Source organism: Agelaius tricolor, unplaced genomic scaffold (genome assembly GCF_023055355.1).
Source record: "Agelaius tricolor isolate 1412-34295 unplaced genomic scaffold, bAgeTri1.0.p SCAF_1, whole genome shotgun sequence".
NCBI classification, from domain to species: Eukaryota; Metazoa; Chordata; class Aves; order Passeriformes; family Icteridae; genus Agelaius; species Agelaius tricolor.
The window spans coordinates 52763056-52786532 of NW_027269261.1; the positions used below are offsets into that span (position 1 = coordinate 52763056).

General features: G+C 37.2%; 1 protein-coding gene and 1 long non-coding RNA gene across 7 annotated transcripts in view; one reads left to right on the forward strand and one right to left on the reverse strand.

The window, feature by feature from the left end:
• The window catches only part of ADGRG6 (adhesion G protein-coupled receptor G6), a 110805-nt gene extending 89634 nt beyond the window's left edge, over positions 1-21171 (forward strand). For 4 of the 6 annotated variants that reach the window (XM_071434217.1, XM_071434192.1, XM_071434211.1 and 1 more), the window contains 8 exons: positions 727-833; positions 3515-3642; positions 4946-5214; positions 6781-6895; positions 7909-8192; positions 12122-12223; positions 14171-14323; positions 18416-21171. In XM_071434217.1, coding sequence (XP_071290318.1) covers positions 727-833; positions 3515-3642; positions 4946-5214; positions 6781-6895; positions 7909-8192; positions 12122-12223; positions 14171-14323; positions 18416-18591 — 1334 coding nt within the window. In that variant the 3' untranslated portion in view covers positions 18592-21171. Of the gene's footprint in view, positions 1-726; positions 834-3514; positions 3643-4945; positions 5215-6780; positions 6896-7908; positions 8193-12121; positions 12224-14170; positions 14324-14593; positions 15446-16328; positions 16376-18415 lie in introns of those variants that run through there. The other 2 variants (XM_071434215.1, XM_071434216.1) reach the window with 2 other exon arrangements.
• LOC139593391 (uncharacterized) overlaps positions 15479-23477 on the reverse strand; it is an 85352-nt gene continuing 77353 nt past the window's right edge. The window contains exons 4-6 of the long non-coding RNA XR_011680282.1: positions 21708-22559; positions 19152-19292; positions 15479-17876 (exon numbers count right to left, since the gene is read on the reverse strand). This is a non-coding gene — a long non-coding RNA (uncharacterized lncRNA). The remainder of the gene's footprint in view (positions 17877-19151; positions 19293-21707; positions 22560-23477) is intronic.

Here is a 23477-nt window from a genome sequence, read left to right on the forward strand (position 1 = left end):
ATTAGGCTGGATTTTGTCAAGAGCCATGAGAAAAATGTCTTTAAGAGTCAGAGAATAAGAACGATTTCACAAAACTAGCTCGTATTTTGGCAGGGAAAAAATGAATAAAGAAACACTTTTTACTTTTCAACATTTAATTTTTAAAACTAAAATCTTTCTACTTGTTTTTCAGAATGGCCTTTTCATGTGGGGTGGGTTGGGAATAGTTCACTTCATGTTTTTTTGTAAGGCCACCAGAGATCATTGGGATTACCCATTCTGAGCTTCTGCATTACATGCTGCAGAGAGGAAGGGTGGGACCCTCTGCTCCTGGGCTGTAAAAGCTTTCATGTGCCTGAGGATAGATGAGTGGGAGGCAGGCAGGTGTAGTCATCACATCAGAGGGGGGAAGAGGAGTTCTAAAACCATCTTATTATTGGGTAAAACTAAGGCGTGTCTTAATGCGCGACCCATGTCTTACTCACTAACCAAAAAGCTCCCTACCTTTATTATACGTCTTCATCTGTTGCTTCTGCTCAATAGTCCATTTCTGGGCACTCATCTAGGGTGATTCTTTGCAGAAACTAGGAAATCTGACACCTGCCTCTCTTGCAGTTGTTTTCAATGCTGGCTCATTCAATTTGAGAAAGCACTTCTGCATTTGCACAGGATGAAGTGAGAAATCTTCTAAAAGAGAGGTTGACATGTGTTTGTTGGACGTCAGTTTCTCATGTTTCATTTCCACAGGTGGCAGTGGTGGCTGGAACCCTGCGGGCTGCCTGGTGGATGCAGAGTCCAATGAAAATGAAACTGTGTGCTTATGCAACCACCTCACACATTTTGGGGTCCTAATGGTAGGCAAGCTCACTACTCCCCATGTTACTTTTCCCAGGAACAGCAACACAGCTTTTATCTGCTGGCAAGACGACTCTCATTTTTGTTACTTGGGTTCTTTCTTTTGCATATAATTTAAAATAATAATACATTACTTCCCCCTTATTATCATGAGTTATCTTGTCATAACAAAGTAGCTAGTGATAAGGATTCAGGAATGAGATAATGAATAAAGTTAGCATTGGAAGAATATTATTGTTGTTGTTATTATTATCATTATTAAGTTCTTTAAAAGTGGTTAAATATTATTTTTTAAATAATTAAAACATACCCATGAGATTTTTCTATGTTTCAAAAATACTGTGCCACAAAAGACCTGAGATTGAGACTTCTGAGTGATACCAAAATACAAATAACATATTATAACATCCAGCTTAATATAACTAAGGCCCAGTACTAATATTTCTACTAGAGAGACAGGAGAAAAAAGTGATCTTAATGAGTCCTAAGTTTCAGGGTATCTCTGACATATCCCTTAACTGTATAATCTGACAAAATGACCTTGAGAAGTTGCTTGCAGGAGAAAAAGGAAAAAAAAAAAAAAAAAAAAAAAAGCATGAGAAATAGTTAGAAATGCTGTTTTCAGAACAAAAAGAAAAGCGACTTTCATTGTAGGGAAAAACAGGGAAAGAAAAACATCCTCCAGACAGCCGAAATAGTAATGAGGATGAAAAGTCAAGGGAGCACAATAATTCTCTTTCATCCTTAGATAGAAAGGCTGGCTTGTCCCTTGCAAATCTGGTTCTCAAACTTGACAAGATTTATCTAATGTCATAAACTATGAAGTGGCACCTTTTGCACAATGTGTAAACCCATATTGGTTGTTTTCTTACTTGGCTTTACTCAGTTTTGGGGATCCCTAATGTTACAGGTCATCTCTTGGAAAAAGACTGCTCCCAGAGCACTGGTACAGAACACGTAGCCCATGCTCTGTCAGAGCCTTAAGCAAAGTCTCCTGACAGGGTGGCTGGCAGAGCAGTGTCTGTCCAGGAGATGAAAGAGGGAACCATATGAGGCACTTCAACCTCAGCAGCATAGCCTCCAGCCTTCAGCTGCCTCCAGCAATTTCCACTTGTGTTTTCCAGAAGAAAAAAAATCCCAACAAGAAAAAATGGAATAGTGCTATCTTTTCTGAACTTTTGGTTGTTGTTTATGCTCAATAATGGGCTGATACATTTTTTTTCCAGCTGAAATTAACATTCTTTGGCCTGTAAAAAATAGCTGCAGAAAAGATGTTGGCTCCTGGTCACAGCAGGAATAATTCCTAAGTGGAAGTATTTGGGGTTTGAAGTAACATGTGGCAGTGTCAAATAGGACTTAAACCACACAAGGGAGCCACATACCCTGACTTTTTCAGCTTTGGCCTTCCAGACCCTTCTTAATAGAACTGCTCTCGTCACATCATGCTGAGATGTAGATATGGAAAAGCCACAAATTTTTTGTAGATATGGAAAAGCCACAAATTTCTTCCACTTTTCATCGCCAAAGGGATTAAGAAAAGGCTTTCTTTAGGATATATTCAATGAGCCCCTTCTCTTCCCTGAATGCTTCAGTGGCAGTAGGAAATCAGGCAGAAGGTCTTTGAATTTGGGCTGCATTCCAATAGATTTTTACGTAGTTTTGACCATTCTAGTTGCTTTTCCATTTTAATAATTTTTTCTGACTTTAATTCAGATACTAAGTTATTTCCAAAAAACAATCTCCTTATGCATAAATAAACTGTCATATAAGGCTGGTATGGATAGTAAGAAAAACCTGCTCCCACCTTTTCCTACAAAACATGCAAAGTTTTACAGCATTTAATGTTTCTTTTTGTTAGCTTGTTTTGCTAGGGACAACAATGAAAATGACTGTAGAATTGACATAACTATATCTTAGTGTTTGCACACATTTTCTCCACAGTGATATAAATCCGAACACTCTTAAAAAAAGGAAATAACACTGACATTCATTCTCAGATGGTACCATGTGACAGTTACAGTTAGACAGAAAAAGAAAAGAAAATCCTTAGAATTTTGTGAAGCGGAATCCTGCTTCATTTCCAATTTTTTTTTCTGTTGTCTTTATCACTACTTTTCTGACCAATTATATTTAAAAGTGTAGTTCTTATATCAAAACAGACCCTAAATCCAAAATGCAATAGCTTACCCTTGGTTTCACCAGTACATGATTAGTTGCATCGATTCATATGGACTTTAAATAACAAAAAGGCCAAAAATTCACTACAATGTTGCACATTTAAGTATGAATACTTTAAAGTTACATTTTTCTAAATCTTACATCTTCTGAAAAAGAGTTGTATACAAGCAACAGAATTAAAATTTGGACACTGGACACTTTTTTCCTGAGAAGGACATTTCAATTCCTAGTACTAAATTATAAGGATCAGAATCAGACTCTATCTGCTGTTCCCAGAAGTTATAATACTTACAGCACAATGTTTTGGAGAGCTGTGGGAAGGAAGTGAGAGGTGTAACAACTATAGACCGAGAACACGCAGCAAAAATGAACCCCAGTGTCAAGGTTACAGTGGTATTGCCAGAGTGCTTTTCAGTTTTACTCGACCCATTACCAAGAAAGAGTGCTGTGCTCACAGCAGAAGTGCTGCCTACGGCCAATGTCTCTTCCTTCTCTTTCACAGGACCTGCAGAGAGCCGTGACGCAAATCGACCCACAGAACACCAAGGTCCTGACCTTTATCACTTACATAGGCTGTGGAATATCTGCTATATTTTCAGCTGCAACTCTTCTGACATACATTGCGTTCGAGTAAGTACTAATTCTGTGAAGAACATCACAAAGAAGTACCTGTATGTGCAGAATAAAATAAGTTAGTTACGTGGTTAACGTGGGTTATTTCCCTAGGAGGGGAAGTCCATGGCAGAAGAAAAAATCAGACCTGCAAAATCAGGGTCACAGTGTTGTAAAGTGGAAACTTTTTCAAGGGGACAGAAGTTCAGAGTCTTTCTTCCAGTTTCTAATGTGTTGTGCTGCTCAGACCAGGGAATAAGAGGAATGTGTATCAAAATGTTCCTTCTGGCAAGACAGAATCCTCTAGATTTTGAACAGATGGATATTATTCTAAAATTGTCAAACAGGCTTTTTATTAAAAAAAACCCCAAAGCTTGCCTATGTGAGCATAACAATTTCCAAATTTAAAAAGAGAAATTTCCAACTAGAGCAATTACATCCTATAGCCCTTAAGACAGAAGTGGGAAGAGATAAAATGAACATAAATTTCAAGTGTTAAAACAGTTTCAACAGAAATCCAGCTGAAGTGTGAAAGTGACTCAAGAAAAAGCAAAAATTTTGAAGTGTTACAGTTCTGTGAACAGTGAAAAGAGAAAATGAAGTCATGTCAACACAAAGAAAGCATTATGCCAGTAACAGGGCAGGACATAGTAGCTGCTAAAGGAGGATAATTTTCTGGGGACAGGAGGGGGAAGGGGGGCTGAAGAAGGGACTTTTCAAGTTTTAAATATCTTCAGTGATTGCATTCCTATTACATTACCTATGGTATAGTGTTCTGGTTCAAGTTGATAGAAATTGTTTGCTGCTCCTTATTATGCAGATTTCAGTGGGGATCAGTTTAAAAAAATTACGTTTTCCGCTCTTCCTAAGAGACTATTTAAAAACAAACAGAAAACCACATCCACTGGACAATATATTCCAAAAACTAAGCTAACATATAAGGCCACATATGAATAGAACACAGAGGACCTTCTGGTCAGCTATACTTTTTTTTTGTTTTCATTTAAAATAAAAAGTACTGGTTTATATTTAATTTAAAGGTTTGGGGTTTTTTTAATAAAAAAAAATCAGTTGTTAAAATATTGCAGCAGTTAATTAGCTCATCATGGACCCAAAGAACTGGTAGCTTACCCCCACCACACACAGCTGAAACCTTCAACAATCCCACACAGAAATACACCACTATGTCTTATTGCACAAACCGAGCTGGAATGGGTTCCTTGTGCTTTTATTGACTTTGTGAAGGGGTAAGCCCAGCTGCAGGAGGTGGTTCGTGTGATTGCAGCAAGTTAATCATGTGCACCTGTGCTTCTCTCATTAGGAAGCTACGACGAGATTATCCGTCCAAAATCCTGATGAATCTGAGCACAGCCCTGCTCTTTCTTAACCTGATTTTTTTGCTTGATGGCTGGATTGCATCCTTTGATATTGATGGCCTTTGCATAGCTGTGGCTGCACTTTTGCACTTTTTTCTTCTGGCCACCTTTACATGGATGGGACTGGAAGCTGTTCACATGTATATTGCTCTAGTGAAGGTGTTCAACACGTACATACGCCGATACATACTGAAGTTTTGCATCATTGGCTGGGGTGAGTTCACTAGATGCAATATTTACATAGGATGGATGCTGTTGTATAAAATGTTTTTCGTAAATGCTGCTATATAAAAGCTCTCTATCAGGAATACAGAGTAGAACTTATATCAGTGTGTGGTTTCCTTCCCCAGCCTGCAGCAGTGCCGGCACGCAGCCAGCCCTCTCTGTCACCGAGTTCCCCCCTGTGCTTCTGTGTAAATACACTCTCACTGGCACTCCCCACCCAGGGCAGCTCCCAGCCCCAGAATGAGTGGAGAGACCAGATAAACTGGTCTTGTTTTCCAAAGAGGCCAGAGTGGGAGAGGGGAAATGTGAGTGCTGTGTCAGAGATGGAGGACTGTGTCACATAATGAATGCAGAAACTTTTGCAGTTACTGCAAAGCCTGTGGAGGTTTTGCATCAACTTTCAAAAACTTTAATTCCAGCTTAAATTTTCTTGCCAACAAGCACAAAGCCTATTGTGGAATCACAAACAACCAAAATTTTCTGAGATTCAGCACTGTGTTTAAACCACCAAGAGATTCTGGCTGCCCTAAGCAATGTACACAGCAGGACAGAAATGGAAAAAGTAATACTGAAAAATAACTACAAGACTCAGGCAGCAAGACTTATTCTTCATTTTTGTCTGTATCAGGAATCTGTGGTTTCTCCCTGAATGCGCATATTGTGTTTGAAATCATACAACACAATGCAAAGCCATTAACCTTAGGCTAGAACACTGACCTCAGTGCAGCTGATAATTGATGTCTTTCCATTGGCAACTAGCATCCTCTTGGCAACCTCAGCAGAGGACAAGGACTGAGTGGTCGGAAAAGCAAATTAACCTCTTCCCCTTTGAATCTATTCTGTTATAGCAAGGATAAGACATGTAAATAAGGCATATCAGGAAACATGCATTTCTTTTGTGTGAGCTGTACCTTTCTGCAGAGTTTTCTTCTGCATAGTTGTCCATTTTGCCAAATACACCCTCGACTTTTTTATTAAGAAATACATAGTTTGCTTTATGGAAGCAAGGGGACCACATATAATATGTATAGTACTGTAGAAGATATATAATATGGGGTAGATAATATAATGTGGTTGAGATAAGCAGTGGAGAAATTACAGATTTAAGTTCATGTTCCCCAGTTACGCAACTTTATGAATTCACATTAGCATAAAAAAAAAACTCAAAAAATTCCTACTACCATTCCTCCACTAGATCCCATTTTTGGAATAATTTCTTAATCTTTTCATTGTATAATGAGAGCCTGTGTGCAGCTGCAAATTTAACTTTGGGCAATTAAGGGATATTATTTTACTTTAATTTCCTTATCACATACCAAACTTCTCCTACCTTACAGAACATTACAAGGCTTATTCATTAATGCCTGTTGATTGTTTTGATAGTTCTATATATTTGTACTGTTTGGAAAATTGTTTCCTTCTACCTTCTCAGTGCAGTTTTCTCAGGATGCTGTGCACTAAAGTAAAAGGGATAGAGATATCAGTAATTCAGCTTAGCCCAGTGAATTTGAAAGTTTAGGAGATTTGACAGCTCATGAGTTTTCTTGTGTTACAGGTTTGCCAGCTCTGGTGATAGCAATTGTTTTAGCAAGTGCTAATACAAATGCAAGTCGTATTTATGGCAAGCAGTTATATGGCAGAGATGCAAGCGGGCAAGGAGGAGATGACTTGTGAGTATTTCTTTAGATCTCTTGAAATTTAGCATTTATAGTTGCTTTGGAAAAGTCAATGGTGCATTAAACAAGCAAAAAGGGACAAAACCCTGAATGATTAGAATCTGTAACGTGAAGAAGGCTGTTAGAAAAATTGGAGGGAAATCTGCATTACCCAACGCCAGGAACAAACATGCCTCTGGCAAAAGTTTTTCATGAAAATAAAATAAAAATACTTGTTTTGGTTTGTCTTAAATAAAAAGTATATTTTCTAGGTAAGAGCAAAGAAAGAATTTGTATAAAAATAGTTTCCTTTGTAAATCAAGCAGCCTTTTGCCAATGTAGTTCAATAGTCCTCTATGTTCTTCTCATGATGTCCACATAATAACTCCAAATGCCAAAATTTTTATGTGAGTGCTCTTTTCCTTGCCTGGCAAAGCCTCATTATGATAAATAAAACTTTAATTTTTTGAATTTTATTATAGTATCATGCTGAGCATTCAGGCCATTTGCTGCAAGAGGAATTAGTTAGAGCTCTCATATGGCTGACTGTCAAATGGCTACCTCAAAAGTCCTGCTTCTTCTCCAGTCATATTCAAGTTCTTCCTTAGCTCCAGTGGCAGAAACTGGAGATTTTGACAGTGAAGATCTAAGTTTGCTCATTCCGTTTCTAAAGCACTCGAGTGCTTCACACAGATGACAGCAGTGAATTTTTATGTACTGAGTCTGAACTTTTTTCATGATGGGATTGCAGTTCCCACCATTTCCCATTTTTTCTAACTAGTTTTAACTAAAATGTGATACAACCCTCAGATTTCTCACATTTTAGTACTATAGGCCATAGTCACTTAAGATGCTTCTGGGCTTCCTCCTGTTTCCAAACAGAAAATGGACAAATGTTTCATTCTACACTATATTTTTACATCAGTGGTATCAGAAATTGGCTCATTTTCCTTTGGTTGTATGATTAATGGAAGGATAGTTTCCATTAATCAAAAACGATCCTTTATTTTATTTTAATTTTTTTACAGCTGCTGGATCAAGAACGAAGTTGTCTTTTACGTGACTTGTGCCGGCTACTTTGGAATCATGTTTCTAATGAATGTCGCCATGTTTATCGTGGTGATGGTGCAAATCTGCGGGAGGAACGGGAAAAGAACCAACCGGAGCCTCAAGGAAGAGATCCTGAGGAACCTCCGCAGCGTGGTCAGCCTGACCTTCCTCCTGGGCATGACATGGGGCTTTGCCTTTTTTGCCTGGGGTCCCTTAACTCTTGCTTTCCTGTACCTCTTCTCAATTTTCAATTCATTGCAAGGTAAGCTGAATTTTTGTTCTGTGAACAAATAATATTTGATCTGTTGCTGTTCTGGGGCATGCTATGCCCAGTGATTGGACCAGGGAACTCATATCCAGTCTCTCCAGGTTTTCCTTTGATATTTAACCATCATAAGTTTCCCCTTATGTGGAATAATAATATCAACTACAGGTGGTTTGAATATCTTATGTAAATTAATTATGGTTTCAATGTCTTTTTCCATAAAATGAGCTATATTATAAATAAAGCTCTCCCTAGCTAACAGTCGGCAGTGTTCTCTGTTGAGATACATGCTATATGACCTTCAGCATTTCCTTTCACTGATTATAACAAATATAGGAAGCCTTTTTCCTTACTTTATTTCTGTAGGGAATCTGTGAAACTCATAAATATTTTATTAAGGCATGAGAAACTCATAAAATAAAATTCAGTCCTGCCTCATTGTGGAGAGATAGCAGAGATATATGGGATATTCTTTGCTTAAGAAAAATCCAGTGACTGTTACAGTCAGATTATTTTTCTTTCTGTTACTCAAGTTTTCAATATTTTACTTTCCAGCATAGCTTGTCTTTTTGAAAAATGCTGTAAATTGTAATCACATGGTTATAAATTACAGAATGATATAACTGATATTTATAAAAATTTAACTCAGAGCTAAAATTTGCGTATGTCTCAATTGCCATAAAATTCTCTACTAGTGCTTGCCCTATCCACCTATAAAGAGCAACTAAATATGCAATGAAGAGAAAACCTTGAGGATATTGGAAGTCCGTGTGTTATGCCATACACATATTAACATAAAAATTAAACTTGCTGGGGGGGGGGGGGGGGGGGGGGGGGGGGGGATGGGAACCCAGAAAAACCCCAAAAAGCAAGCTCAAGAATGTCATTGAAGGAAACGTGTTATGCAACACAAATATTGAGATAAAAATGAAATTTTCTTAGGGTCAGCAAAATATCTTCTCTTTACGGAAAAAGTACTTAATATCTCTCTGTGCCGATTTTATCTGATACAGTTGAGATGCATTTACTGTGCTGAAAGATTTATTGAGCTTTCATGGAAAGAGAATCATGTTGTGGGTTTTTGTTTGGGTCAGTTTCAACCTAAAATGCTAAGCAAAATGACAAAAAATATTTGGATGTGGTGTTCTTACTAGAGACTGTTTTTTCCAAAGGACACATTCTGATACTCCCCTAGCAGCTAATGAAGTATTTACAGCATTGTGTCTGTGTTAGAAATTCAGAGAGGCCTAGAGAGATCAGAAGTATGGGAAGAACATGAAAAAAGACTTAAATTCTGAAAACCTTGCCAAGGGTCAAATTGAACAAGTTCTCTGTAACCAGAATTTCCAGTGCAATCAATTAAGCTTGTATGTGCAGCGTGCATACAAGGTTGATCAACACTGCCTAAGAGGGGTAATGGCACTATTTAAAGGAAGATGAATATTTGGAACACAGTTAAGTCAGAAGATGAAACTGAAAAAGACGAGAAGTAAATGTAAAAAGAAGAGTGATGAGATTTTCATGGATTGTGGTAGCAATGATGATGCAGTCTCTGCTCTGGCACATCAGATCAAGCAATAGGAGATAAAAATCTTCTCTCTGAAGATACTTATTGCTGTGTCAGAAAGAGCTAGACAAAGCTAAAGAATAAAGGAAGAGGATGTTTAACATCCTATATAACTGGTGCAGTGTTCATGTAGCAGTAAGGGGATGGAATGGTGCAAATCTGTACCAAAAAGCATTCCCTAGCAGCAAAAAGCATTTCAATATGGCAAGTCTTTCATCAGTATTAGCAGCTTAATTATGGAGATGTTGGTAAATACATCTGTTCTTTCTCATGTTTTTGAAAGCTGCATGAGTATTTCAAGCCATACCAGCAGCCTCCAGCAGCAGTTTTCTGTGCGCTGGCAATGAAAAAGCAAATTGCAGCAACTGTTAGTGTTACTGTACTTTGCTGTTTCATCTACAAAGGAAATTCTTGACACTCTCTCCTTGACACTCAGAGTAAAAAATATGGGAACATTTCTTTTTTGGCTGCTCATTTTATATATATGCCTGGGCAAGCCAAATACTTTCAAGTCAGAGCCAAGTTAGAACCAAGCCTAGGATCTGATTTGTCTCTGGGAACCAAAACCAAAGCTGTACTACTAAAAGCACATTGTAAACTTAATGAATAATGAAATACAGAGAAAAAAATTCTGGAGACCAAGCCCAGACAGGGCAAAGGCAAAGTACTTAATGCAGTACATTTGTTTTGCATTACTATGGAATATGCATTTTCTTTTTAAATATTCAGAACATTCACTGCAATTTAATTAAGCATCAATTTACTAAGTTTGTAAGCTGTGTAAAAGCCCTAAGAAGAACTTTGGGCCACAAACAGCTTCATATCTCCAGCCCTATAAGAGCTGATAGTGGTTGCATTGGAAATGCTCTGTGCTTTAAACAAATCATATAGAAAAATATTTTACTAAATGCAAATACAGTAACCATGATCCAAGAGACATTACATTTGAGATGCATTAGGTCATGCCTTTTTTAAAATGTGCTTTTCCTTTTTTTCCCCATCAGCTCTTGAAAAACTTTGGAAAGATTGTGTCTCATGACCCAACCCCTACCAGAAGTTAACTGAATTCAGAGGTCTCAACCTGGCCTGATAAGCAAATACAAGTCCAATTCAATGACATGCATTACTGCAAAATTAGGCCTCAGCAGTTTGGAGGAGAGAAGATAATTTGATTCTCCAAAACATTATAATCCAAGCTATACCCTGTCATTGTGTTCTGACAGCTGAAACATAGTCGACATTAGTATTCAAACTAGTCATGATGATCATAAAGGAATGGTTTTAGAGGAAGCCACTTGACCATGTTTGTCTGCATTATGTAGCATTTATTCACATCTAAGATAAAATCATGAGGGATCTTGCAATAGCATTTTGCTGTCAGGTGTTCAGCCTCAGGTTGGCTCTCTCACAGACAGTACAAGTAAAACAAGAAGCAAGCTAAGCTACAGAACAACAAAAGATTCCACAGCCAGTGCCAGCCTGAGAAGATTCAGGAGCATTTCCAACTACTATATTTAGCTCCAAAGTACATCTGTAGGTGATGAAAACATATCATACGCCCTGTTAAGACCTACCTTATCATGTGGTAGGATGTTTATCTCCTGTCTTGAAAATAAAAACTCTAAAATTCCCTGAGAAAAATCAACTCTACAAAAACATTCTTAAACACATTTATTACAATTGAGTAGGAAAATCTGTTAGTTTTCTTTGGGAGCAAGAAGCTGGATTCCTAATTAGAACTTGTGAGCATATTCATTTTCATAATCATTCAAGTACATGCATGGGATGCACATAAATCCATGTGTGCTTTTTCAGCGCTTGGCCAGCACTCAACCCACTACATTAGGACACCCCTAAGTGCCATTTACAAGATGTCTGGTTTTAAAAGAATACAGCCCACAGTTCTGTACATACAGAACCATATCCAGGAGATAAAATATCTCCTTGCTAATATAATAATGTTGGTATTTATTTTGCAGTCTCTCTCTTGCAGTCCTGTTGGGTGCAGAATAGTCATTTGCTTCAAAGAAAAGGCCTTTCAATCATTTACCTCTAAGCAAAAAAGAAAAAAAAAAAAAGGAAAGAAAAATATGAACACTGAGCTAAATCAACAATGCCAATAAAAGGCATCCCAATCTCTGTATTCTGATATCCCAGATACTTACATAGCAGCTAGAGGATAGGAAAACTTTAGTTAATTTCCATGCCTCTTAAATGATGCATGGATACCAATAACAAAATATTAAGATTTTTTTTTTTGTTTGTACTCCATAGTCTTCTGATTACAAATTTCAGTTAATCTGAAATTTTCAGTTTATAAACACATGCTTCATTTGGTGTTTATTTGCTTTTGTCACAGGTTTGTTTATATTTGTATTCCATTGTGCTATGAAAGAAAATGTGCAGAAACAGTGGAGGAGACATCTCTGTTGTGGCAGATTCCGACTGGCAGACAATTCAGGTAAAGGCAGTTCACAGCTCCCCTCCTTAGGTGCTGCATTTGTCTATAAAAGTCCAGGCAAACAGCTTGCTATGTTATTTTAATATAATACAAGGTAAGCGAGATATATGGGTGATGGTTTTGGAAGGCCCATCAGACCCTAAAAATAAAATAAAAAATAAAAAAATCCAGAGATTCAAACTTTGTCATTCCAAGCCCAGTCTTACTCATTTTCTCCTATAATAAAGTATGTTGACTTTGAATTGCGTGGATGGTTAAGCTGATGTACGAGCAATTCTAAAAAGTTGCATAGAAATATTATGACTTCTTTAGCTTTTATTTTTGCCTTTTTTAAACTGTCCTGTCCTTTGCCATTGGATTCAGAGACTATTAGAGACTCAGAAATGTAGAAAATTCCCTTAACAGAAGCCTGTTAGGTTCTAGAAATGAACCTTCATCTGGAACAGTCAGAGTGAAAGGAGAGACGTTGGTTTGGACACATGAGAAGTCTAATGCTTGGGCCACTATACTTATAGTTTCCTGCACCTTTGGCCATCTTGGATGGCATGAGACTGCTTTGTTCAGGCAACTGGCTCTTCCTTTGCTGTCTGATGTGGTGATTTGGACCATATAATTCTTTCTCATATGGTTCTTGTTCAATGACCAGTGTTAAATCTACAGCTGGTGTAAGGTGACATAAGCTCATTGCTTTCTATGGTAAGCTTTCATTTTGTAGTAAAAATACTTCATTCATTATTTCAAAGGGTTAATACAAACTAGGAAAATCATTTTCATTCTGATCAGACATCCAATTTATTTCATATGTTCAGTTTCCATGTGATTAATCCTATAACTCCTGAACTGATAAACAAAGATAGATCAAATTATTTACTTTTTTTTTTTTGTGCTGCTGTTGGACAGCTTGTGAATAAGGTAGAAATAAATATGAATATGGTAGAAATAAAATCATGAAGGATTTAAATATTTTGGTGGCATAGTTAATGTGATGTCATTATGTCTGGCGTAAACCAGTTTATCTCCATGGGTTGGTTTTAATCTCCATGAACCTGACACTGTTTTCAGGCAGAACAGTGAAACAGAAATCAAATGTGAACTTGCATACCTAAACACTCTAGCAATAATTTACTATAATTTGATTTGATTTAAATCAAGACTAAAGTGGCCCACGTGTCTTTGGCTTGGACTTCTCTTTCATTTTGTGAATTTAATTGAAGTGAAATAACAGTGAATAACAGCAAGATGACTAAATTGCGAAACCTCCTGCACTTACCAAAATTGCATGGTACAAAAGTAGTTAGCTACTTTTATTCTACTGGTATTGTGACATTTGTGGTGAGGTTTTAAGTGTTAGTTTTCTTCAGTCAGTTTATTGGTATTAGCTATTTAATTTCATTTTAGAAGTTGTTCCAGCATAGGAGCCTATTGTGTTAATGTTTGGACCAAATTCTGTAAATGTGAACTACTGAATAAACTTTATTATGTAAATTGTGCACCAATATGCCAAACAACAAGCTAGTTGTCAGTATGTAGTATCTTCCACAGCAGCAGCTGCAGATCAAACCCTCAGATGATAAGATCATTGTAAATGATCCTATCACCTTTGGATTTTGCTCTTCAGGCCAGGAAAGTTTGGTATCCCTATACTGCTACACAGGTCCTCTGCTCTTCTGCATTCTGGAAAACCAAGTCATACTTGCAGTTCTGCTGTCCAGACAAACTATTGTTAGAATGTTAGAGCCACCAATTTCAACTGTTTTAGTAGAGTAAATCAAGTTGGAATACTTTTATCATTCTTAAGAACCAAAGAGGACACCTAACAGGAAAAGGATGGGGTATTTATTAAAAGCAGTACTAAGAAATGCATCATATATTTGAAATAATCATAATTGAATAAATTAGGCATTTATTACAGTAGTTATTAATGTAAAACTTCTCAATCATTTTTAGATTGGAGCAAAACAGCAACCAATATTATAAAGAAGAGTTCCGATAATCTTGGGAAATCCTTATCCTCTAGTTCCATTGGCTCCAATTCAACTTATCTAACATCCAAATCAAAATCTACGACGAATACATATTGCAAACGAAACAGCCATACAGGTGAGTTCTTGCATTGCAACCCAGTGCATCTGTGAGCACACAGGTTTGTGTTAAAGGCACAGCAAGCATTTCTACCCCAAGGTTAAAGAGAGACAATTTCATCAATTCATATAGTGCCAGTATTTTTTAAATATATGTTACTGTTTAATAAGAACCATTACCTAATGTGCAATACATCCAGTATATAGATCTGATCTCCATATGTTCCCATACTAAATGAAATAGGCTTGATGAAAGCAAATTTTGCTTATTATCCTATTGTAAACACAGGGTAGCCAAAGCACAGAGAGATGGCGTTCTTCACCCAAGGTAACATGAAAGCTGGCAGTACAGCTGGAAATAGGAATCAAGTCTTCAGAGTCCAAGTCCACAGCTGATTGTCTTGGTTAAACTCCTTTCATCTAACTGTAAAACATTTATGGGTAAAACGACAAATGGAGCCTACTCGGAAATGGATACTGTGTTCCCAGAGTATGCATTGTCTTGCCCTTCTACAAATAGCCATATCTATTGCTTATTTATTTAGATATCAATGGTATATGTAATAAAAGGCATCATCTGTATTCCACTCATACCGTGAAAATGTGCTAATTTTAAGACTTTAAAATTAGGGAGCAAAGAAAGAGAGCAGCTGGAATGATTTGCAAGTTTGGTTGTGTCTGAGATAGTATTTCAGAAATTCAGTTATATAGTTCAGATTTTTTTTGTTACTCTGATTTTGTGACTGCATGTTTTTGTCCTGTGTAAAGTCACATAGCATTATTATACAATACTCTTTTACAAATATAGTGGAAATAAAATCTGAGACCATATTTAACTCAAAGGTGTGTTTACTTGTTTTAAAATATTTATCAGAAAAAAATGTTCAGATATGAAGTAGATGATTTCACTAGAATGCAAGTTATGTTATTTCTTAAGTATTAATTATTTTTGTTAAGCCCCCAATGTCTCATTTATGATGGGACACTCACCTTTCTTGATGCATGGCATAGTTTCCAGGAAATACCTTCTATTAGTTTAATTGATGATCATTACCTGCTTCAGTTAGGCACAAACACTTCTTTTTTTAAAATTAATTACACTGTTGTTTTCTCACTGACCAAGATTCAGTGCATCCATTAGCATGAGGGATTGTGCATCAGGCATTTTAAAGGTTTAAAACTTTATTGTTTATTGAGAACATACAGGAAGTACATCTGCTTTGAATACAGTAAAAATGAGAAGTATCTTAGAAATTCTTGATGACTGATAGCACCTGAGCTTGCTCTCAGGACTGCTGTTCACAAGTGCACTGGGAGCACATGGCTGGTGCCTGCCTCCCTGGGCTGCCTGTCCCTGCTGCCAGGTCAGGTTCGGTGTGCGGTGTGCCCAGGTTGCCCTGTTCATTCATCTCCTCCCTGCAGGAACACTTCTGCCAGCAGTCTTCCACAAACAGCATCTTTAATATCAGGCTATCAATTAAGAAGACTTAGTGCTGGAGTTTTTGCAAGTTGTTCTTGAAGTAAAACAAAGAAACTGTTCCAGATAAGAAATAGTAAAGTTAAAAGAAACTTGCTCATATATATTCTTCAAAAATTATTAGCTTAATCCCATGCATAAATTATTGCTTAAAAGGATTGCAGTTCTTAATGCAATCAAAGGTTTTAATATGAAGAATTTTTGGGCATTAAGAGAATACAACAGTTTTCTTTTTATTTTTTGGAATTTTAATACATTTCACTTTGTTCTCCAAAATACACTTCTTATTGTGATGCTCTATGGGAATTTTTGATAACACTAGGTTTTTAAATACTGACATATCTTCTCATGTGTAAAAATAATAAAAGTAATAAAAAATAATATTCAGATTCTGATTGTTAATACAGCTGAACTTCTCAGTTTGCCAACTTAGCTAAATTGCAGGCAAAGAATGCCATAGCTACCTGTCTTGGCAAGTCTTGTTGATACATATGGTAATAATGTGCTCCCTGGAATTGACACAAGCATTCATGTGTTTGTGGTGTAGATAATGTCTTCTAAGGCCCTTTCCTCATCAGTGGTGGAGCATTACAGGTAAAGTGAGAATTGCTTTTGTTGAATGCATGGTTGTAACAGGGTGGAGGGATGCTTCTTGCATGATGTCCTCATTGACGCAGAGGATTTTGCTAATCAGAAACGCTGCTTATTTCTATTACATCTTGCACCACTGATGCTGAATCAAAGGACAAGCATGCTTCAAACTCTGGGTGTCTGCACTCTGCATGGGGCACACAGCATTTAGAAGATACCATTTTAGAAAATAGATGTTAATGTCCTGAAATTAATGCCTGTGAGCAGTAGTATGGGGAAAGGAGATTATCCTGAAATTACCCATACACAAAGTATACATTAAAAAGCAAAACGATCTGATTGGGTTCCAGAAGATTCTTTAGTATTTATCAAAGTTATTACAGAAAATTTAATATATTTATATTTGGTATGTGGCCACTACTGGATTAGTCTTCTAGACATTGAGATTTTTATATCCATTAGCACCCAAAATTACTCCTAATGATGAATTATATATGCCTGAAAGCCAATCTATGAACTGCTGCTTGAATACAGAATGCATCAACCCTCATGAGTGAACAAAAGAGGTCACTATGGCATCTTGTGTCCCAGCTGTCTACAAGCCCAAACCAAACTACTTGTAGAAAGTACTTAAATATCCTCTGTAACACTTCAGTGAATCAGAACTTAAGACGATCTCTGCAGAGAATTTGGTCATACAGCTCACACTTCAGGGATACATGATTTTGACCCTGTACTTAGATGTGAAGCCATTGGTTAGTAAATGCATACATTTGAAAGGCTCTCAGTACTCAGAAATTTGCCATTGGACATGGAGTTACTCACTGTAATTCATGAACATTCTTGCGTGCTTTGAAAATTCATCCTGATAAGCCTCAACATGCCTGTTTCTGTTTTTATGAGTGAAACTGTTTTGATTTCTCTGTCTGCAATGCATTTCTCCTTTGTGCTCTTTTATGGCTTGGCATCATGACTCTTCCAGGGATGGGTTACTTTTTATTTCTAGTTGGTTTATTTCTAAGAAAAGTTTTTTATGAAGTCATGGTTCAAGTAGTATGCTTAATTCTTAAATGATCCTTTAACAAGGAATTTTAGGAGATGACTTCACCGAGGTCTTGTAAACAGCCATCAAAACTATCACTTGTAGAAGACATTTCTTCCCAGGGTGCTCCACCTTACTGCTGGCTTGCAGTGGTAGAGATCTTGCCCAGGTTCAGGGAATTTATTCCAGCTTCACTGCGTGGAAGAGATAGAAAGAGAGTTCGGTTAGGACAGCATGCTTGAGAAAATGAGAGACAAGCTCTCTCCTTCTCATTTCTCGCTACGTTAGCTCTACCTACTGACCGTTCTCGGAACAGCAGGAATGCGAGCCGCTGAAGCAGACTTTCCCAGTCTGGCTGGGAATTGCCTTGCTTCTTTACCTCTTCAGTTCACCCTTGACCTCTAGCTCATGGACTCTGAAGGGAGACCCCGTTGTTACATCCTTTCCTCCTTAGTTTTCAGCCTGCACATTATGGAAAAAACAAGGTGAGGCTAGGCAATCACAAAGTTTTGGCTCTGGTTATCTGCTTTAGGAGGAAAGACATTCTCTGCTACATTCAGCACAGATTATATTATTTCTGTGCATAGCTCAAAGCATCCACTGTTGAAATAATTCAATCTTTTCACAGTCATTCTACAGTACTTTATTATGTGGAGATACTATTTATGGAGATCCAGTGCTATCAAAATATTTTTAGTTTGTAAGATTCAGAGCATCAGCAGTAAATTAGTATGTTAAAAGGTCATAGGAGTCAGTAACACTTTAGGCAAAATAATAGAGGGATAATTTCAAGTGATACCTGAAAGGTCTGCCCACAAAACCAGACATCTCAAAAGAATTTAGAAGAAGCAATCTCAAGCCAAAAACTTATTTTAGGGCAGTAATTTAGTTCAGCAGTAGTGGCAATTGAAGGCATATCAATGTGGGAGTGACACATCTTTTAAACTGTGAATTTGCTTAAGAGGCCCTAACTACTTCTTGTTGCTTTTTCTTCCTCTTAGAGAAAGTTTTTCTTGACAAGCCATCTTCAAAATTTGCCCAGGAGGATGGAGAACAGACATCAATCATCCCTGTCCATCAGGTTATTGACAAAGTCAAAGGATACTGCAATCCTCACTCCGACAGCTTCTATAAAAATATCATGTCCGACACATTTAGTCGCAGCACAAAGTTCTAACTGGGTTTCTGATTTGCTGGTTTTTTAAATCAAAGGAATACAAAATGTGTGCCTGGAATTGAGAATATTGAATGTCATAAAATGTGATCTGTTCAGTTATTTTTTCCCAGTTTATAGTGTTCTCCTGCAAACAGCTTCCACTTAAGGACTGATTTTTTTAAGTTTTTACTGTTGTGGAAAATGACAGTTTTTTACCATGGTATTGAGCTGTTTTTAAATGTGTGCCAGCCAGCATGATGCCTGGACAGCTAATTATAATCTTGTAAGACTGAAGAGCCACAAGCCTAACTTAAAATAATATAATCCAAACAGAAGCAAGTCTTGACTCCTGGAGAAAATAGCAGACATGTCATGCAATACAGACAAGCTTTTATTGAGCAATTTTATGATGGTCTTTTTGTTTTGAAAAATATGGATTTTCCCTATGGCACTTGTTAGATTCTTGCTTCTTGAATGTCTAGTGCTCTTTATTCATGAGTGAATAAAACCCTACCACCACTTAAAGGGTTATTTTAAAACATTTTTGCCTAAATATACCTGATCATGCAAACCTTACTCACCAAAACAGCATATGCTGTAAATGCAGGCAAATTTGTATCCATATACATAGAAAAACAGTCTTCACAGAGTTGTGTCTCAGCATTTATTGATTGGTATGCATGAAATGCAGTGTCTTCCATCTCAAGTCTGTGTTTAGTGTTCTTTTTTCACAAAACAAAATAACAAAAAGGCATTCAACTATATATAGTTATACAAACATATACCTAGAACTCTCTCTACACATATTTTTTATAACAATACACACAGTAAATATGACAGTGTATACCAGAGACAATCTAAAAACTATGGACGGTGCTAAAATTTAAGTCTAAATATTTAAATGCAAGATGAATTCTTTGTAAACCCATGAGTGTCAATCTCTGTACTTCACAAATACTGTATGTATAGACACCTCCATCAGATGGCATTGCAACATTAGGATAACCTGGAACATGTTTACCAAAAATAAATAACATTTTTCTGGGCACATAACATTATCAGTATCCCTTTGTTGCCCTGTTGGATGACATGATTGAGGTTGTTGGATGCACAGAGTTTAAATGTTCAGGCAATATTAAGGAATTTCATATTGCTATGCTGTCTCCATGACACTGAGGGGTGTGTGTAGGGGGGTGTGTGCAGAGAATAGACAAGAGCATAAAATGTTTACTTGTTTTACTCTCTATAAATGTGTGACATATTAGCAAGTGACCTTGAGTGCCAAAAGGGCATCTCTCCTCATGAACCATGTTCCACCCCATGACAAGTTTTGTAAAAATTGTAGCTGCACATGTTTCTGAGGACATGTGCTGAAACATAAAAGGTTTTTTCAAGTACCACATTCAGAGGAGAATGTCTCCGATTGGAGGTTTTAATTTTTTTAATTATCCCTTTTTTTAACCAAAATATTTTTAGCCATGTATTTAATTCTTTGAATTCAGAGAGCATAAAGTTGTGCTGAGATTTTTTGGTTGCCAAGCAGGTGGATGCTCAGTGATGAGGGATGTGGGTTTGTGCTTTCTCTGCTCTTTGCACGTGCTTTTGTGTGCAGAGATCATTTAATGCTGTGACCGCACAAACGGCACATTTCCCCTGGCTGCAGACACCTGGTGGGAGGAGGATGTCCCGATGGATCCCACCCAGGAACACCGCTGTCACTACACAGACCTGAGCAAAACCTCAGTCTCATAACTGCAAATACATTTGTGCTCTATGAATGGAGGTCAGCCCCATTCACTCAAACTGTAATTAATAACAGGGAGGAGTGTTGTCAGATATCTTTAATAATTGAAATAATTTACAGAGAGATTATGTACAAGCATTTACTGAACTTATATTTTATCTTCCCACTTGCTTAACTACTGTAGGTAATAGTGTTCATATAGCAGCTTACTGTGAGATTTCTACCTGACTAAGATGTTCAAAGGTGAAGAGAAGGAAAAGCAAACATTCCTGAAAAAAATGAGGAATCAAAAAAATATAACAGATGAAAAATATATAAATAAAAAAACCCACAGCATCCTGAATGAAGCTGAGCTGTAACCTATCAGTTTAATGTACATCTACCTGTATTTTTGCTGAATTAAGATTTTTTCTCTTTTTTTACTACCATGTAGTAATCATAAACTGTCTGTGTCACTTAGCTGCTCTTGAATGCTCTCAATTCTACAATGTAAAGCTTTCTGTTTTGTAGTTGACATGCTGTAACCTCCCTTGTACATATTTATTTATTTGTGAGGTTAAATATGTCAAATACTTAGCACTAAAATGACTGTTCTTGTTACTTTAATGCTAAGTTTCTGCTTCATCATAGAAGAAGAGGGAAAGAATAATTTCTTATATACTTTTTCTAACTTGTGAAACAGTTTACTGTAGCTCTATCTTTTGCAACTTTGAGGAAACTTGTCAGTGTAATTTGTGATACTAGTCAGTGAAATATAGTGTAACAGGTTTGAAGATGGACTAAAATGGAAAGAAACCTTTTCAAGTAAACATTTTTTATGTTAGTGTTCCAAGTAATTAAAGTCTTTTAATAGTGAATGGTTGACTTTTATTTCTCCTTTTTAGTGTTTAATGGCAAAAATTACACAGTGGAACTCTGGAAAATAATCTTGTGGTTTTTTAAGTACTTGAGACAGGTACACGCCTAGACAAAATGTTGGAAATAAATGTGCAAGACTAACTCCATCTCATCAGGGGAACACATTTTGCAGAATATGCCTTTCCCTTTTGTAATTTATTCAATGCCACATTCAGTGAATGACCTGGAAGTTATGCAATCTCATTTATTTACGGTGGCAGTCATGTCATAGAAATTAAAATAAAATCATGGCAACTGACAATATGCTGGGATGGTATTTTAAAGTAATACAAATGAATAATTAAAAACTCAGGAGTTATTCCTTTCTATTTGTTTCTCTCCAGCTGGATGTAGTCCCTCATTATCAATATTTTCATTCAAATTATAATACTCTTATCACCGCTGAAAAATTTGATTCAGCCAATCACTTGATAAATACACACTACTGTATAAACAATAAATGTCACACACTATTGGCCTACCTTTTCTTGCTTACCTCTAAAGAAGATGGAAATATGCTGAAATGTGTCAGATCTGCTCCCCTGCATTTAAGTCTCATCACAGAAAATGCACAGAATATGAGGATTGATATAAGTGATATCTTTTAGAAAGCATTAAAAAAGCCCTGTGGGAAAAGTGGCATTTCATAATGAGGCTGCTGGGTGCACCTGTGTACAGTCTGTCTGTGTGTGTCTGTGGACAGTGAACACTACCCTTGGGCTTTATGCCTCAAAGAGTGTGGGAGGACCCTCTGAGGGAAGGAGCCCGGGTTTTTTTCCCAAGTAGAATCTTGGCAGATGCCAAACTTGTAAGGAGTGATTTGCAGCATTTGGGGGTGGATTTATTTTTCTCCTCATTTCATCACTTTTTAAATACCAAGAACAATTTTATTTTAATCCTCTACTGTTAACAGCTTCCTACTGTAACCCATTGAGTTACATAAAATGCCACTTCATTTTATTACTTTTGAAAGGCTGAGCTATAATCAGACACATCTATATAACTTCAGGGACAGCTACCGAGTTACAGGGCAGCAATCTGTCATTCATGGATTCATTATAAAAAGTTTTTATGCATTTGCTGTATATAAAGATGTAAACCCACATTGGGGTCAACAACTTAGGCAAAGGGTTTGGAAGTTAATGACAGGGAAATCAATCATGCAAACCAGTCTGTGGAGCAGACCTTTCATGCTTTCATGCCCAGCACTCCAGCTACTGATGTGCCAAGGAGGCTTTCCCCTTCACCTTCCACTTAGCTGGTCTTTGGTTACTCAGTCCCTTTATTCATCAGAGCTCCTGGAACCATGGTGACACTTCCATCCTTGGGACAACCATTTACTGTAGTGCTAGAGAAAGGAAGAGAGGGGAAAAAAAGAGGAGAAAGGGAAACTGAAACTGAAAGAAGGGAAAAGGTAGTTGCCAAGGCCTGCTTTTCATCTTATAATTTTCACATGATTTTTTGCCCCTTGCCCAGGTTGTGTTGCCCTGGCCAACAATGGGGACAAGGCCATTGGAGTAGGTAGGACACACCATCATGGCTATTGGTGCATTTGTCAATGTAAACTACTGGTTTTGATTCTCCAGCTTTAAGTTGAAAATCTTTCATGGTTCTTCAAGGCAACAATTCCAGCATTTCCGTGCTTGAAGACTTATCTAGAATAATATTTCTGTAGTTCATAAAGAAGATAATTCTTCTCAGGATGAGAAATCAGACTGATAAGCACCACACCAGAAATGGCTAAATAAATCCCATGGAAACGTTTTCTGGAAGGATAACCCTTCCCCAGATGCATCTGCTCACTCAAAGCCAATGCTGCTGTTGTTCTCACTAGAGAATAGTTTTAGTACTCATGATGAGTGCACATTGTGGTGCTGTCCATATGGATTGCGTAACCACAACCATCTGTGCTTAACCACAGCCCTTTTAGTGACAAAGTTCTCTCAAGGTGTGTTGAGTGATTTACCTTACAAAATATATGCAAGTTTGATTCTTTAGCTTGTAACAGATAGTCTGAACTGGGCACTTTTTATCCCAACTATTCTAGTAGGAGTTCTTAAAAACCATACCTTTAGGTAGAAAAGAGTTCTCAAAAATTCAAACTGTATTCCATACATTAAGTGAAGAAAGAGCAAATGCTGCTACCTCTGGTGTGATGTTTTCTTCCACTGCCAGGTTTTTCCCAGTCTGGGTGCCTTCCAAAGTGAGAGGATAAGACAGCCATGGTAGGGGAGTGGATCCTGCTCTGTCTAGTGGTCAGAAGACT